General features: G+C 36.3%; 1 protein-coding gene across 1 annotated transcript; it reads right to left on the bottom strand.

Moving 5' to 3' along the window:
- Positions 1 to 1,213: 1,213 nt before the first annotated feature.
- On the bottom strand, positions 1,214 to 13,610 carry vmp1 (vacuole membrane protein 1). The gene is made up of 12 exons (XM_065281413.2): positions 13,509 to 13,610; positions 12,714 to 12,821; positions 12,212 to 12,344; positions 11,951 to 12,041; positions 11,740 to 11,850; positions 7,791 to 7,958; positions 7,223 to 7,354; positions 6,430 to 6,510; positions 5,512 to 5,628; positions 4,603 to 4,664; positions 2,269 to 2,371; positions 1,214 to 2,112 (listed from the first exon to the last, which is right to left on the bottom strand). Exons 2-12 carry the CDS (start codon positions 12,790 to 12,792, stop codon positions 1,969 to 1,971), a joined length of 1,221 nt encoding a protein of 406 aa, XP_065137485.1. The 5' UTR covers positions 12,793 to 12,821; positions 13,509 to 13,610; the 3' UTR covers positions 1,214 to 1,968.
- Between the last annotated feature and the right edge of the window lie 4,504 nt (positions 13,611 to 18,114).

Below are 18,114 nucleotides of genomic sequence, written 5' to 3' on the forward strand. Positions count from 1 at the left end.
GTTTCAAAACAACTTCTATGAAAGTTTTTCAAATGTTCATGTCAAATGTTGACTACCTTTGCGTGGGAACTGCACGCTTTATTAATGAGACCCCTGGTCTAGGTTAACTAGCCTATAGACCTACACTGAAAAAAATTATTCATTCAATTTACTGCATTTTTTAAGGTGCAATCAATTTATTTAAGCTACATTTAGAAAAGTTTTGATTTTAATTTTCTATTTTTTATGTAGCTTAAATAAATTGATTCCAACCACTTACCTTAAAAAATTGAGTAAATTGAATAAATAATTTCTTTCATTGTAATAGTCCAGCTATGAGTAGCCAAAATAAACATGAATTTAGTTATGTGTCATTTTTGCAAAAAATGGTGTTTGACTGCCCAAATTGTGCCTTGTTTAAGACTAGACATCTAGGCTGCATTTGGACGGCTGTTAGACGTCTTTTAAATGCAAAAGTGCTAGCTGAGAACCCTTTTTAAAACATACACAGCAGTAATTCCTAAAATACTCAAAAAGAAAACCTGAATGAATGTGTAAGTACAGTGAAAGTTTAGGCAATGATTGTCCTCCAACAACTAACTACACATTTAAATTTTCTTTAAAACAATCAAACATCTATTTGAATCCAGACTAAAGAAGTGCTATGGAAACAAATTTAAGATTGTTAATAATTTTATTCACTTCAACATTTCTGGCTGCATTTCTTATGAGAACAGACAACTTTTAGAAACTCATCTCTGGCACAAAATTCAAACGTGAAGAACTCGTAGTAGTTGACTAAACCCAAAGTTTCAGTCAGCCTATTAAACTGCTGTTGCCATATGACTGACAGCCAACACCAGTCTGATAAGCTATCTGACAGAATGGGAGACTCATTGGCTGTATCAGTACAGCACAGTACACACATAAAAACACAAAAGATGTCTGCCCTGAAAACAGTGGTTTGTATCGGTGAGAATATGAGCCTACAGATGATCATCAACCTCACATATGCCTTAAAGAAGTCATTACATGAAGGATACAAACCATTGTTTATGTAATAATATATTTTGATGCATCCAAATATTCTCATTTATAAGACATCAATTAGATTTTTTGCCTTTCACATACCTTTTATCTCCAACTTCTTTTGTTTCTTGGTCCGAAGCCACAGAATCAATTTTTTTTTATTATTATTGGTAGATCAAGGTAAAAAGCAAAGTAACACGACAGATGTATTAATCGATTTAATGATAAACAGAAACACAATAGTTCTAAGAGAAATGATAGTTACCTACAGAAAGATTTCAGTCCTGAATAAGAAAGTAGTATGGATCAATGTATGGTTTAAGATCAAATGTCAAAACTTGAAATGCGCTAAAAATGGAAGATTAGTTATTTGTTTTCTTAGGGTCAAAGTTACATCCACTTGTTTGTGACATTTTAAGTTCAAGTCCTCAGCAGAATAAACACGTACGCAAGTGTTATTTACAAGATGTGCAAACTATTTAGAAACCATGATGATCCATGATGAGTTGATATTGCTATCCTCTTAGAACAGTTAAAGAAATACAAAATGACATCATACGGATTAAAAAACACAATCCCTGAAAAGTCCAATCACAAAACCGACCCTGCCCATCCATACCTGTGCATTAGAAATTAAATAAATCAATCAATCTATTGATTAAGAACTGTATTCACTTCAATGGAAGCATGACCTCCAATGTTGCATAAGACATTGCAACAAATATGACTCCGCACAGCCCGTTTACCTAGACTGCCTTGTTTCTGTTAAGACAAAAATCTCTAAGGTTAAATCTGATTTTTTAAATAGCCGAGCACACTACGGACAAATGAAGAGACTTCACGCAACTAAGGGGATCTTAATAAACATACAGAAGCACACGCATAAACTAGTGCCCGTTTAGCTTAAATATTTTGCAGGTTCTGAAACAAAAGCATGAGATGAGGCTTTTTGCAAGTCCGTCATTTTGTTTTCTCCTCCGCGTATTTCTTCTGCTGGAGTCGCTTGGCGTAACTCTGTGCCATGGAATTGATGATGGACAAAATAAAATAGCACACCATGACCAGCACCACTTTCTCAAACACCCATGAAAGCCAGCTTTCACCCTGCACAGAGAAAGAACAAATCGGATTAAAACTGAGGCGTTACCCTTTAAAAAAAGTACAAAGAATCCATATTAGTACCTCAAAGGTACATATAGGTACCAAATGTATTCATAGCTTTTTCTGATTTAAAAAGAAATGTGGAACTGAAAGGCTTACCGCCGCACTGCCCTCTCCCGCTGGATTATGAAGCTTAGATCTCTGGGCCTCCAAGTACTCCCTAAAAGGTTTCTGAAGAGATGCTCCAACTCCAGGTATAATGCTGTACAAAAAAAATTAAATTATGTGATTATCAAAGACTTACCGAGACCTGAAGCAGGTAAAACTCTTCTCAAATCAAACAATTCACATAACAGCTTTCTCCAAGTGACCGTTCCAGCTAAGGTGCCACAACGGACTGAGGCAGTAGCTCTCTGAACCCTCACTTATATCACTCAGGCTTCTGTAGAACTGGTCTAAACCAATTAATGAGGAAGTGACTCAATATTGTGTCATCACTGTAATGTAGGAAGAACCGCCCAGATTTGGGTGGGAGTGAATGTCAGTAAAGCAGAATCATGGTGTAACATGCATTATAATATTTCGGCACCAAATTTCTGTAGAGTTCAAGGTGCAGCTATTCTATTTTCTTTATTACATTCACAATAAGCATTGAAAATAACCACGATGCGAACTCTAAACATTACGTTATGACAAAGCTATAGTCACATGATGACTAATGTGTCAACACGCCTCACCAAAAAAGGAGGCGACCTTATTGAGCAACGTATCAAATTCAAAGGATCAAATCATGTGATCACGCACACGCTCCACAGACGATTTAAATTATGAATCGATGCAGCTTATTCATTGGTGAGGAGTCCTTTCATCATATTATTCAAAGTTCCAACATGGAGACCACATTTCTAGTTTTGAGTCACTCAAAACTTTCTGCAACCCCCACCCATCAAACAGACATCACCATAAATGGTGAGGGTTTCTTAGACTTAGTAATAAGTGGACTCAGCATGTGGTACAAAAAAGACATTTTGGGAAATCTGACAAAAACATATCCAGGGCACAGGGAAAATGAAGCATGTTTTGCACCGTGGCATACGTTTAATGACAATGAATTAAAAAAAACAGTGTGCATTCATGAATTCTGTTATGAAAATAATGCCACAATGACAAAATCTGATTCAGTGCTGTGCAGGATAGAAATTATTTTTTTTTAAATATGACCTGGACTTGTTCTTGATACGTTTCATGGGGTTTATTTTTTGACCTAGACCAATACAGAGAAACAGATGCTGTAGGTGATTCACACTAAACAATGTTAAGAATGTCTGCACGCAAGCTTTAGGAGTTTCCCACGGGTCACTGAAGAGTTCATTGAATGCTACTAGATCCTTTTTTTTATTTCCTTCATGCCATTAACATTTTAAAGTTTCATTTAATTTTTTTGATCATGTAAATAAATTAACATTTATGCATTTGGGTGAGGTTTTAATCAAAAGCGACTTGTAATGTTTTTTGGGTATCCAACCCATAACCTTTACACAATGCTTTACCAATTGAGACAGTTTATTAAAAATCTTTATTATTTATCTGTTGCACAATGAACAGACTGATAAACAATCTTTATTGCCCTACAAAGAAAAATTCAAGAATACATTTTGAATATTCCAAAATATTTTTTTCTAAAGATACACCAATACAAAATTTTTCCACCGATACCGATAGACGATTATTCAGACTGATATCTGCCGATACCGATAGTTTGGTGGTTATATTAACTAAATTCGGAAGATTCTTTACATTTTCTATACAAAGAGCTCAAATTCATTGCATTTTCCTGTTCTCTTTTGATTGAAAGGATATATCAGCCACGACTATCGGTCATAGCAGATAGTGTGAAAAATTGCTTTTATTGGCAGATATATTGGTGCAATTATCTCTAATTATTTTATTTCAAATCTATTTTTAAATGAAAATCTTTGGTTGTCACACATTTACATTTATCTATTTTCTGTAGCTTGCCTCTAAACCAGGGGTCATCAACCTTTTTGTGAGCAAAAGCTACCGCAATGGATAAAACAGGGCTGGAGGGCTACTTTTTTATATAGTCTATTCAAAACTTTTCTATTTTACTTGTTGATTTTATTTTATTTTACTTGTTAATATGGTTTATCATTGCTTAACATACATAAAAGAAAAAAAGCTAATATAAAAAATATGTAATAAATAAATATATTAATAGAATTTGCTTTGGCGGCCATGTTGGAGACCATGCTCTAAACGAATGCACTTTTTAACTTAATGCTCTATTTTGACCCCTACATGCACAGTGCAAATGAAATATTGTGACTCACTAGATTTTTGAATGCTATCACTGTGTTCAAGATTAAAAAAGATCCAATAGCCCAATGTCTTTTAAATGTGCAACCCCACTATCTCTGTAATATTGACTAGCTTACATTGTGATGTCCACTTCGCAACAGTGTGAATACTTACCCGATCAGAGATACCATCTGCTCCACTATGTGCTTGCTGAATGTTATGATAACAAAGAGTTTCTGTAAAAAAAGAAGCAAAATATCCAGACAATGAATCAACGGCACGTTTTTCATTGCAGTGGTCCCATGCAGCAGCTTTGATGAGATTTTATGTGAGGGGTAAATAATGTCTTCATAAGATACACAATAACCTCCCTAGACGACACGTGACACCCGCTGAGATCACCGCCTGCTACGCGGTAATGCTGTGTCAGGTTTGATCATTTGGGTGAAATAAACAGTTTTACAGACATCAGATGTACCAGTGTCTAGAATCTGCTGAGTCAACATACAGAACTGAACAAAGGAGATTCAGACAAAGGTGTGGCTTTGATGACTTAATGGTACTGGCCTCTGTAATTGACTTTAAAAGGAGCATTACATCTTAGGCCATGACTCGCTAAAAAGCTTTGTGCTATGTTAGTATACAGCAATGAATGGTAAAACTAGATATTTGCTATTGTAACATTTGTGAAGTAGTTCACCCAAATGTGTGATGCTGCCTATGAAAAACCAGCTAAATGCATCTTTTGTGATTTTCAGTTTCTGCAAAAAATCATCCTACATAATGTAAAGAACATACTGTGAAAATATAATCTTGATAGCTGTAATATTGACTGAGTAAGGTCGTAAAATCAATGACTGAATCAAATCTTGATGCTTTTAAACTCATTATTAGATTATAAGATCTTAGCATGGATTTAGATACAGGGTCACATATGAATATATTTTTTGTGCAGAACATGACAGCATTTTTATATTAAATTATTAATTTGTGTTCAACTGAAAAAAGAAAGTGATATACATCTGAGATTAATTATAAGAGAATTTATATCTGGATAAACTAATGGACAGACTATCAATATACCTGAATGTGCATTTTAATAACAGCCTTCCCAATGAGAGTCGCTCCAAAGAAGGTCCAGAACGGAATCAAGAAATGACCACAAGTGATTCCAGCCAGGTCAAATAACGGATTCGGGATCTGAGAAGATGAAAGAAACATATCACACTACAAATCAAGCATCTGAAACGTTGACAGCCTTATATCACTTATATTTAAATATCTATAGTGTATCTCTTTAACATAAATTTCTAAAATAAATACATGTCTTTGTGTTGTGACAAACAAATATATTGTTATTGTGGTTTTTAATTATGTGGGCCAGTACCACAAGTATCAGTGGTTTAACATTTCAGAAGGCTCTGATGGGATTTATTTCTAAGTAAACAAAACAGACGTTACATTTGCCACTTTCATTCTGTGTCATTTTTGTTAACAGCATGTGTAAAAGTCAAACTACTGCAGCATCCGTGCCAAACAGTACTAAGAGCTACGTTTTTTTTTTAATCTGCATACCATGGACCGTTCCTTTCTAGTATACGTATGACATTGTCATAAGTCGCATGGTATATTTTATGCAACAGACTACAATACATTGTACAGATCAAAATTATTGCTTTTTTTATGCCAAAAATCATGTTCCATGAAGATATTTTGTATATTTCCTAGCGTAATATATCTAAATATATTTAATATTAGTAATACTTGTTGCTTAGGACTTCATTTGTACAACTTTAAAGGTGATTTTCTTAATAATTTGATTATTTTGCATCCTCAGATTCCCAATTTTCAAGGGCCAAATATTGTCCTATCCTAAAAAACCATACATCAATAGAAAGCTTTTTATTTAACTTTCAGGTGATTTATAAATATCAGTTTCAGAAAATTGACCCTTATGAGTTTTGTGGTCACATTATAATAATATATAAAATTTGTACTTACTGAGGCACAGGCTAGAATCCCAAAAAATCCCACTTTCTGGACCATATTTTGCACTGCTAGTTTAGCTCTTGATGCAAAATCCTGCAAAGAATCATAAAGTTTGTTAAATAAAGTTTGATATCTGACTTTTTAAAAGGTTAATAAGTTTCATTTAGGAAAGAATAAACAATCGATGGGAAATAATTTACATTGCAAGTATTTTATTTACCACAAGTAACAATTTCTAGGAGCACAAAAAAAGATTTCAATCTAAAAATGCAACGAATCATATAAAGTAATCTCTGACACAATTTTGCGCAAAAGCTCAGTTCAAAAAGTGTTGACAAATTGCTGATTCATTCACAGAACTTCTAGGAGCGACATACCATATTTAAGACCCCCTATTAAAAGTCTTTGTGTAAAAGCATAGGCCATGTGGGGTCCACTTAAACACTAAGAAGCTGTGATTAAAGGGAAGCTCTCCACTGAGTCACTCGCTGTTCAAAGGTCTTACTGGAAATTAGGGGAGAGCCCTTCCAAGAAATCATGTGACCCGCATAAGTGAACCACAATAGTGGGGGCTCAAGACACACTAACAGGATATAGTGTCAATTGCATCATGGGTGGGCATCAGTGACAGATTTTAGGTCAAGACCTCTGCAGGCAAATTGGTTGGAGTAAACCTCTCTACCTGATCTCCTGATCAAAAGGATCTGCGGTCTACATAAATGATCACACATACCTCTAATCAAGGTGAGACACATGGGTCTAATATATATTATAACATATACTGATGCAGTGATGAAATCCAGACCTGTGCGCTCTGTGCCTGCTCCAGCATCTCCTCAAACTCCTCATAATCTTCATCATCGGGATCTGCTCCGGAGAGCCGGGCCGCTCGCGCCATGAAGTAAGGGGGCAGCTCTCCGATGGCTGTGCCCGCACCCTGCAGACGCAGTCACAAACAAAAGGTTTAACAGAGTCGCCTAACTTAAAATAGCAAGTTAGCAAGTAGATCAACTGTATTAAACATGAAATTTAATTTTGTGGCACTAAATCAGCCACATAAAAATCAAACATGGAGGAACATCTTATTTCTGCATGAATTGTTTTATGCTAAGGTGATTCAAACAATTTATGTTAATTTTTAAGCCTAGGTGGGTGACATCACTTCCTTTTGCCAATATTTATTGAAAGGTCCAAAATATTTTTGCATCATCCTTCAGAGTTAGTTTGAACCGTTTGGTCACTTTCAACTGAACCCACACATCTAATTGGCCGGTTCGGATGTGTTCATGAATCTATGCATGAAATCAAGGACCCAAATCTTCAGGAGCAGCTTTGATGTTCGGTCTGATATGATGCCGTGAAAAAAAACTCACCCACATGCAGGCCTCCAGGCGAACCTTCGACATGATGGTCCATAGCGAGATGCTCTCCTGTAGGACCTCCTCCTCTGGACAAACTATCTGAGCGGGGTAAGGTGGCTCAGGGAAGTTCACAGAGCCACATTCATATGCAGCCAGAGTCACAGAGGCTATGTGTGGACCCTGAAAAACATCACTTAGGTAAGACTTCTTGATATGGCACTATGCAATGAGATCACAGTTACGTATACAAAAATAGAGCACAACACGGACATCCACTTTGCTGTGTAAGTATTGATGTCTTGTTCCTTTTAATCAATAGTAATCCAGTTCATCACCAGGAATTCGGATATTAAAAACAATTTCTGTAAAAATAAATTAATCTAAGGAAAATTATGATTTTTATGGTAATATTTTACTATAAGGTTGTATTTGTTAACATTAGTTAATGCATTAGCTAACATGAACTAACAGCGATCATTTCTTCTACAGCATTTATTATTCATCATTGTTCATGTTAATTTTAGCATTTACTAATACATTTTTAAAATAAAAATTTGTCTGTGTTCACATTAGTTAATGCACAATGAACTAAAATTAACTAAATTTTACATTAAAAAATACATTGTTAGTTCATGTTCACAAATTTTTACTTATTAAACCAGAATTTTATGTTCTATTCCTCATCCATGAATCATTTCCCTTTTGTAAACATCGTCATGTGATATATTTTTAAGACTAGTTCCTCACGACTAACAATTCAATGTTGGCAAAGTATGTAAAACCAGTATAAACACACTTCAACACATAAAAATGTATTGAACTGCAAAAAGCTTGTGGTTTTTTCAATGCATTACAATATGATAATAATGATGACAATTCATTTGCTAAGTGAAAACATTCAGACGTGTCACTGATGTCATTTTCCCCAAGGGCTGTGTGGGAGAGCAGACTAGTCACTTTACCGTGTCCAACATTTTTAACCTCTGATGAACCTTCCTTAACCAGAGAAGGCTAGAAAGACTCGGGTGGTACCATTTAGTGACCGGCTCCAGTCAAAACAACATTAATTCAACAGGAAATGCTATGTAGACTTTCATTTTCATTTAATACTTTCATTTTGAAACAGTAAAATTCCCAATTCTTAAATATCTCAAACCCAAACTAAATCATAGCAATGTTTCTCTGCTGAGTGTTGGGGTCTTTAAAGTGATGTGAGCCAATCAGAGCCATCACAAGTTAGTCATGCTCAGAGAAATGATCTCATGATGCTGTCATAGCAAATGCTAGCAGTCAGAGCCTGGTACAGCAACCAATGTATTCAGTTACTCATTGCAATTGATTTTATTTCGCTTTCCCAGGCACCGAAACATAACACAGGTCAGGTTACTTCCCACAGATATAGATTCATTGCTTAAAAATGATGACAACATTGCACTTCAGACAAGCACTGTCTCTTTAAATTCTTTGGAGTTTATATTCATCTAAAACATAATTATCTTAAGTATTTCACATGAATCTAGAGTTTGTCATTTTCCCTCTGCAAACGTTTTAAAGGCCTTTAAGCAGAGTTTCTCCCTGTACTGTTGAAACATTGTGTGCATCTGCACTTTCACATCCCATTCTGTCACAATGTTAACCATAGACCCACAAACTAAGGACAAAGTACTAGATCTCTGTGGTGACAACAGGGTGAACGTCAGTGGGGTGTGACTTGACCACAGCCGGTGGAAGTGGACACTTCTGGTCACCATCTAGTTTGTTCTGAGTCAGTGGAAATTGGTTGAAAGGTTCCGATAACAAGATGTTTTATATAGAGCAGAAGGCGCTAAGAACCGGACAAGGACACGTGCTCCCGCTGTGACTCTATTAATAAACTTTTGTGGGACACTGACCACACCCCTACTCTTTCCTCAAGACTGAGGGCCCCATCGGGTATTTGACCGTTAATCTGAGGAAATACCCAGTTATATATATATGCAAATCTGTTGAACCTATTGGCTAACTTATCAAACTTTACCACACAAATGACTTTTCATTTCTCAATATCAAGCTACAAAAATTTTTATCAGCTACAAAAGATTTTCCTGTAGCTCAACAGGAAAAGTACAGAGCCCCTAAGGTGACATTGGAGAAAAAAAAATCTAAAGATTAGTTTCAAGCGCGTACATGAAACTACCGCGAGTGCACCTGAAACTACCGCATGCGCACGTAGAAATTTCACAAACTATTTGCTTTCACGTGCGCACGCGATGGTTTCACGTGCGCACGCGATGGTTTCACGTGCGCACGCGATGGTTTCACGTGCGCACGCGATGGTTGCACGCGAAACAACTTTATTTAATTTTTTTCCATGTCCCCTTAGGGGCTCCGTAGAAATGCACTGCATTTGCAACAAAGATTGTGTGTTCACTTAACAGGAAAACATTTGTACTGATTAAAAAGTATAGACTGAATGCAATGCAAGTTGCTTTGGTTAAAGGCACACAAGGCAAGTCTGAGTATTATTTCTCTACTAGCTCCCCCTAGTGTCTGGGAGTAAATGCGTTCTATATCTAAGACTATACGAGACTGAAGGACACCGGGTCGGATACAGCGAACTTGCAAGTGGGGTATTCTTCCTACAGACGGTAGGGGCGGGCGAGAGAGTCTTCATTCGTCATGTAATGAGTCATTTAACCATATACCGACTTACGAAGATGATTTATTAACATAAAAATGCTGCCTTGTGTCCCTTTAAAAATTGGGGCTGGGCGATTTGTCCCCCTAAAAAATCTGTTGACGATTCGATTTGATTTTTTCCCCGCCCCTATTTAAAACAAAATAATTGCAAACTGTACATATATTTTTTAAATATATATTTAATTAAAAGCATCAACGTGAAATTTACGTAAATCCAAACCAACTCCACACGACTGAAGTCGAAGAGCATTTTTTTGGAAGGAGCTGCTCTCTTTCGCCGGCTGTTTTTGCCATGTTGTTTGTGTATGCATGCGCTGCCCTCGGGAGAGGGGAGGGGCAGAGGGCTTCGCCGCAGGGAGCGTGCTACGGAAACCCTGAAGGAAGAATTGGCGAATGCAAAATGTATGTACTGCGCTATACTGCGGAGGGGGAGAAAAAAATCTTTAAAAAAAAATCGATTTTTTGAAAATATGAATCGATTTGACATACCAACTCTATTTTAAAATCAAATCGATTTTTTTCCCAGCCCTATTAACTCTTTCACCACCAGCGTTTTTAAAAAAAGTTGCCAGCCAGCGCCAGCGTTTTTCATGATTTTCACCAAAGTTTAATGCCTTCCAGAAAATGTTCTTCTTTAAATAAATAAACATACAATATACCAAATGAAAGAACAGACCCTCTGCTTTCAAACAAAAAAAACAGTTTCATCCTACCTTTAGTGGTTCTTTTGCAATCAGCTTTTGAATATGGGTAGGTTTTTGCAAAAACACCATATTTAGAGCAAAAAGCAAAAATAATTCAATTTTTGTGACAGACTTTTCATAGAGATCCCATCCAGAGCGATCTTTAAAACAGACACGGACATGCAGCAGCTTGCCATAGGGCAATACTTCCGGTTTTAAAAAGTTGCGGAATAGCGGTATTGCGGAAAGACGGAAAATCTCGTCATTGGCGGGGAAGCGTTTTCTCTTAATTGACGAGATATCTCGTCAATGGCGGGGAAAGAGTTAAAAATATAAAAAAAATATATATACGAAAACGCAAGGGTCTGCAAACAGTGCACACAACGCAATTTTCTTCAGCAGAATAAAAGCGCAATTTTTGTAACCGCGTGCACTTTGTATGCGCAAGTCGCGCATGTGCGTTCATGACAATGTTGTATGTAGGCCAGAAGATGCATTGCATTTCGTTGCAATGTGCATGCGTTGAACATCTGTGAATACGTATGAGTGAAATAAACTATGCTGGGCGTTTGCCTGTGTGTGTAAAACAACAAACTTACCAGATAAAGAAGAAAAGTGTGAAGTCCAGTGCCAAGACCAACTGAAGACAAAATACCCAGGCCTACCCAGTAGGCACACCACAGGAACTTCTTCTCCAGGTACTGTATATACTACAAACAAAAGTTAAAAACATTTTAAGTAATGCAGGGCTAAAAGAGATTGAGCAACAACATTTTACAAGTAAAATTCTCAATAACTCTCTTTGCTCACCATCTGATGTTCTCCTTCTATTGTGTAAGCCATTGAGATAAGTGAAAAAAGGACTAGTGTCAAAAATACCATGACCCTTCTTCTCCAAAGCCTATAAAACAAGTCAAAAATATACAGTGGTAAAAAAATATAGTTGTGCTGGGAAGTGTTTAACTCAGTGATAATATTCAAACTAGGGACGCTCCAATGAGCTGTATCGGACAGTATTCAAATTGGACTGAATAGCGTTAGGAGTTACAGAATAAAAGTCTGAATGCTTACTTTGATGCCCATTCTTTAAGGGTAATGAGAGTTTCTATGAAGAAATACTGTAGTGTGATGATAGGCCTTTTCCACAGCACTAAAGACAGACGCTCTTCTCTATCCTGTAGTCTTTTCTCTCTCAATGATGAATCTGTGGGTACAACGCACTTTTAAAACATGTTTTTTTTTTTTATTAAAGATGCTGTATATGTGCTTGAATCCATATAGAGGAAGTAGGACGCTGTGAGTTTAAAACCCAACAGCAGATGGTAGTAAAAAAACAAAAATGCATAATCTTTGACATCAACAAATATAATATTCTAAGATTGTAGATTTTGTATGACGACACCTCATATTGGACACGAAGGTTGCATAATAGATATATAACAGTAGATCAGACTATCAGTGATGATGAGGGCACATTAATGAACATTCATATCTTGAACTGACCCTTGATCAGTTCAAATGATGCTTTAACAGCGATAAACAGGATGCCATTGATTAGATCATCTTAACAAACCTGTAGAGGTGCCATTGTGCTTGTCTTTAGATCCTAGTCTCTTCTGTGGTTGTTCGCATTCAGCTCCATTTGCAGCCATCTCCCTTACCTGTTTACAGTTTCAGACACCTACAGCAACAACAAACAAGTAAAACAAGCTTTGTGATGACATCTATTTAACATATAAGGAAAACATTCAGGAAGGGAGATAAACATATGCCTAAATGTGCAATGACATACAAAGTTTGTTAGGGTCAAGCAAACATACAAAATCAATCTATGCTAGCTTTTAAGAAACCTTTGAGATGATTATCAGTTTTAAGTACCTTTGGCCATGAACATAACTCTAGGTGAGAATAATGACATTTAAATGTTGAAAAATTATTCGAGATAAACATACACAGGGCCTCATAACATAACACATCGTGAGAGCTAAGGTGGGACGTAATGAATAATTTGAATGGCAAACAGATCAAACTCTGACAATGTATTGTTGTATTATATATTTGGCAAGTGATCTAAGGGATTACAGTACAATGACCCGTTTTAAACTTATAAATGAGATATATCAACAGTTATACTAATGAAGAAAACCAAAAGATCTGTTTCGGTTTCCGCTTAGGTGGTCTTTAAGTCCAACAGTCCATGTGGGTGACGAACCGGCGAGAATTAGCAGTCTATGCTAGCTTTAAGCTTACAGTCACTGTTTTTAGATGGGATTTTAGGATAAATACGCGGTGATATGTACACACTATAAACCTAATTCTGGTTGAACGTATCAAAACACAAGGTTAAAGAAATTTAAAGGAGTCATACCTGCAGTCACTCTACAACCCTGACAGCAGCAATAAGACACAGCAGACACCGGAAATGACTCATGCTGAGCGATACAATTGAGCACTTTAATTATTTCAAAATAGAAGACATATCAAAATGTCTAAAAATAGAATCGGATTTTGTCACGCCACCTTACAGATTTTACGTAAAACGAGCTAATTATAGAGCATTATTATTCACTAAACTATTTAACAATTTATTATAAAGTAATGTGTAATGTAATCGCATATTAAGCATAATCTTTTACATGTTCACTGTAAGGTTTGTGAAGAGATATATTCTTATGAGCTAATATAGAAACTTCTAAAAATATTAAGCCTTTGGGTCTTTTATTTTGTAAAGCAAGCTTCCGTTGCACTGTGGCCTTTCTTAAACCGAAGGCTGCAGCATCCGGAGGTCGCATATGTAGGCTGCATACGTCATCTTATTTCAGAATATGAGCTATTATAAAGTTGACTATTATTCTTAATAAGTCATAAATTGTTGTAGTATGCTTATGACTTATGAATGTAATGCTTAATAAACCAGGCTTGATGACGTATGTATATGCGACCTCTGCAGGATGCAGCCTTCGGACTGAGAAACGGCCGTTGTGGCTAGAAGGGATACAGCTAGTGCCAAAATATCGCCTGATGAACACTGATTTCATCCTAATCCTACATAATCCTAATTAACTCTAAACACAACATATCACGGGATATAAAACGTAGCTGTATCATATCCAGCAAAAACTGCTATTTTTCGCCCTAATCCTACCCCAAACATATCATCTCATGAGATGTAGCCGTAGCTGTATACCTCTAGCCAGAACCGTTTTAAGTGCATTCTCACTATCAAATGACTCCACCAGTATGGAAGGCCAATAAAGCAAAAACGTGCGAAACTAACGTGTTAACGCGTAAGTGCGTTATAACACGTTATTTACACATTGACATGTAATATATGTTAACATGTTAGTTTAACATGCTTTTGCTTTAATAGCCTTCAATAAAGCTTGTCACAACATGTATGTAGGGTCCGTGTACCTTCGGATAATTCGTTTATTCGTTTCTGTCTTCAAAACGGAAAAACAAATAAACAGTTCATTTATTACATATTCCACTATACTGGTGAACATAAAACACCAGTTTTGGGTTTGTTTGTGTCAGAATGTGATCTAATGCATCAAATAAATTTACAATAAAACCAAAACGAAAAATCTAGCATTTTATGATCAAAGTTCGTTTTTGTCCACCCGAAGTTCTCTTGTTCTGAGCGCTTGTGAACAGTAGCATTATAAATATTAACATTAAAAAGCAACTTCATCACTTAAGGAAGAGACGGACACATAAAGCTACCTGCTGTGCTGGGGCGGGAGGGTGACGCATACCTGTACAAGCGATCAACATTATTGTACTATAATAATAATAATATACTATATAATAGGCATATACTATAATAATAAATAATACACAAGCTTGAAGACAAATTTATAGGCGTTAAGTTGAGACCCATAGGCTTCTTTACACTTAAATCAATTTAATACCTTAGCAGACATATGCCAATGAAATCATTTTAATAAGATTGTGCATATGACAGAGCAATGCTCTCCTGTAAATCTTATTCGCTTATACAGTCCGACTTTTAAACTTTTTTCTTGCAATTATTATTTATTCGGATATGGCACGGTGATTAAAAAAAATGTGTATGCTTTTGCCCAATAGATGTGGCTGCGTTGCGATTTCACTGTTTGCAGCATACCGTGTAAAATGACAATAAGGATTCTTGTGGTGTGGGATTAAATTTAAGAGTATAAATACTGTAGGGGTCGGAACTCTGGTCTTCCCTGACGGGAACGGGCGGTCTGGCCTGTGTTTCCCGAAAAAAATGAACTTAGCACTTAAGAGCGCTTTCTACGAGCTTTAATGAACGTTAGTTATTCTTTCACGTGCATTCCCCAAAAATGCACTTTAACAAGATCGCACAGTGGCCATCATTTGTCAAGAACTGAAATGTCGCCTATAGATGACTCTTAATTGTAGCACAAGCTTGTTAAAAGTTTAGCCTAATAATCTTCACCCAATGTGCATGTAATAATATTTTTAATACTATTGTTTAATATTTTTCAATGAATTATTGGACGTAGAATTATTGAAGTAGTAACAGATTACAGCCATAATAAGGGCGTGAATTGCACTGTGCTCCTATTTAAGATCTCATTCGCTTACAGTCCGAGTTTTGAATTTTATTTCTTTTATTATTATTATTTATTCGAGGCACACACATACACATCTAAAATAGAGGTCTGCGCGGCATTTTTTTCGTCCCGCACCAAAATTCACTCTGTGTATCACCGCTTAGAATGCTTTTTTTCCAAACTTTTTTCCCTGCGACGTTTGTCACTAATTATTAGCAAAATATGAATGAAGGGAAAACGTAGGTAGTGCTATGTAAAAAATAACTTTTAACTGAACTAGCTTAACCGACATTCAGCCTATAAAGAATGTTCATAGACTGTCTTTTAAGGTGCCCTTGTGGCATCATCGGGATGCAAAGACATATTGCCAGGTTTAAAGGGCATATTTAAAAAAAACATTCATGGTCAACGCAAAATGTAACAGAGAAACAGACATTAAATAGGGCAAAGCATATCACTATATAAACATATCACTAAAAACCATATAAACCTATTTTCTGCCAAACAATCTTGCAGGTGTACATGTGATCAGAATGAAGTGCGGATTCGCCAACGCTAACGCTATCAAAGGATGTCGGGAGTGCGCTATTGTCAGTCAGGGCTGCATTTCCCAAAAGCATCGTAACTTATGTAGCACAGCTCTACCATGATGATGTTTCGCCTTTCATCTATTCTTTAAAATGTAGAAGGCAATACTTGAGGAGACTAACGATTTGCAGAGACATTGTATCATTAAGCTCATATAATTCATTCTTTGATTGTAAAGTTAATAATGACCAAAGGTTGTGCTTAATATAATGTGTACAGTATGCATAGAACAGTGTACATCCGTGCTGGTAAAAAAAAATAAATGTAAAATAAACATTACATAGAAAGGCATAAGATATTAATATGATATATTACATGCACATTGGGTGAAGATCATTAGGCTAAACTTTTAACAAGTTTGTGCTACAATTAAGAGTCATCTACAGGCGACATTTCAGTTCTTGACAAATGGATAGCCACTGTGCGATCTTGTTTAAGTGCATTTTTGGGGAATGCGCGTGAAAGAATAACTAACGTTCATTAAAGCTTGTAGAAAGCGTGCTAAGTTCAATTTTATCGGGAAACACAGGCCAGACCGCTCGTTCCCGTCAGGGAAGACCAGAGTTCCGACCCCTACCGTATTTATACTCTTAAATTTAATCCCACACCACAAGAATCCTTATTGTCATTTTACACGGTATGCTGCAAACCGTGAAATCGCAAAGCAGCCACATCTTTTCTCATGTAGTGGAAGAGGTTTGGGCAGCATTTATTTTTTAGGCAATAGCCTACACATTTTTTATGACCGTGCATGCCATATCCGAATAAATAATAATAGCAGAAAAAAGTTTAAAAGTGGGACTGTATAAGCGAATAAGACTTACAGGAGAGCATGATTGCTCTGTCATATGCACAACCTTTTTAAAATGATTTCATTGGCATATGTCTGCTAACGTATTAAATTGATTTAAGTGTGAAGAAGCCTATAGGGGCTGTTCTACAAGTTAACGCCTATAAATTTGTCTTCAACCTTGTGTATTATTTATTATTATATGCCCATTATATAGTATATTATTATTATAGTATAATAATGTTGTTTACGCGTGTATGCTGGCTGCTACACCCTCACGCTCCAGCACAGCAGGTAGCTTTATGTGTCCGTCGCTTTCTAAAGTGATGTACTGCGATGCGACCACGTGTTCCCCTTAAGATGCTATTTAATATTTATAATACATCAGAACAAGTGAACTACCGGTGGCAAAAACGAACTTTGATCATAAAATGCTTGATTTTTCGTTTTGGTTTTATTGTACATTTATTTAATGCATTAGATCACATTCTGACAAAAACAAACCCAAAACTGGTGTTTTATGTTCACGAGTATAGTGGAATATGTAATAAATTAACTGTTTATTTGTTTTTCCGTTTTGAAGACAGAAACGAATAAACGAATTATCCGAAGGTACACGGACCATGTAGCCCGTCGTGTATGGCTTGTCATTTTAAAATGGGTTCTGTGTCATGTAAACTTATGTGCATCACACGTGATGTCAAAATAGCAGCCTACTGGAGACACTTTGAACGGTATATGATAAAAGAGACGCTTGTGATACTCACTTAATCTCGTGTGTAATCAGAGTTTAGGGTTAAGTTAGTGTTTTGTGAGTATTTTGTGAACGTGAGCATCTCTTTTATCATAAACTCTTTTGACGAATGTGCAGCAAGCACGTATTTTGACAAGACACATATGGTTCACATGAAGCAACAAACACATATTTTGACATGATGAGCAACACACTACACACCGAATACATTTTGAATTTGAGCCTCTCGGTACAGCAGTCAACGACCACTACTGGACTCCAAAGAAATTACCCATAA

The sequence above is a fragment of the Paramisgurnus dabryanus genome, chromosome 8 (genome assembly GCF_030506205.2).
Source record: "Paramisgurnus dabryanus chromosome 8, PD_genome_1.1, whole genome shotgun sequence".
NCBI classification, from domain to species: domain Eukaryota; kingdom Metazoa; phylum Chordata; class Actinopteri; order Cypriniformes; family Cobitidae; genus Paramisgurnus; species Paramisgurnus dabryanus.

Coding starts and splice junctions, on each gene's coding strand:
- vmp1 (XM_065281413.2), bottom strand. CDS start 12,792: ATGGCTGCAAATGGAGCTGAATGCGAACAACCACAGAAGAGACTAGGA. Junction 7,959..11,739: donor ACACTTTTCTTCTTTATCTG/GTAAGTTTGTTG, acceptor GATGTTTTTCAG/GGTCCACACATAGCCTCTGT. Junction 6,511..7,222: donor AGCAGGCACAGAGCGCACAG/GTCTGGATTTCA, acceptor GATTCTTTGCAG/GATTTTGCATCAAGAGCTAA.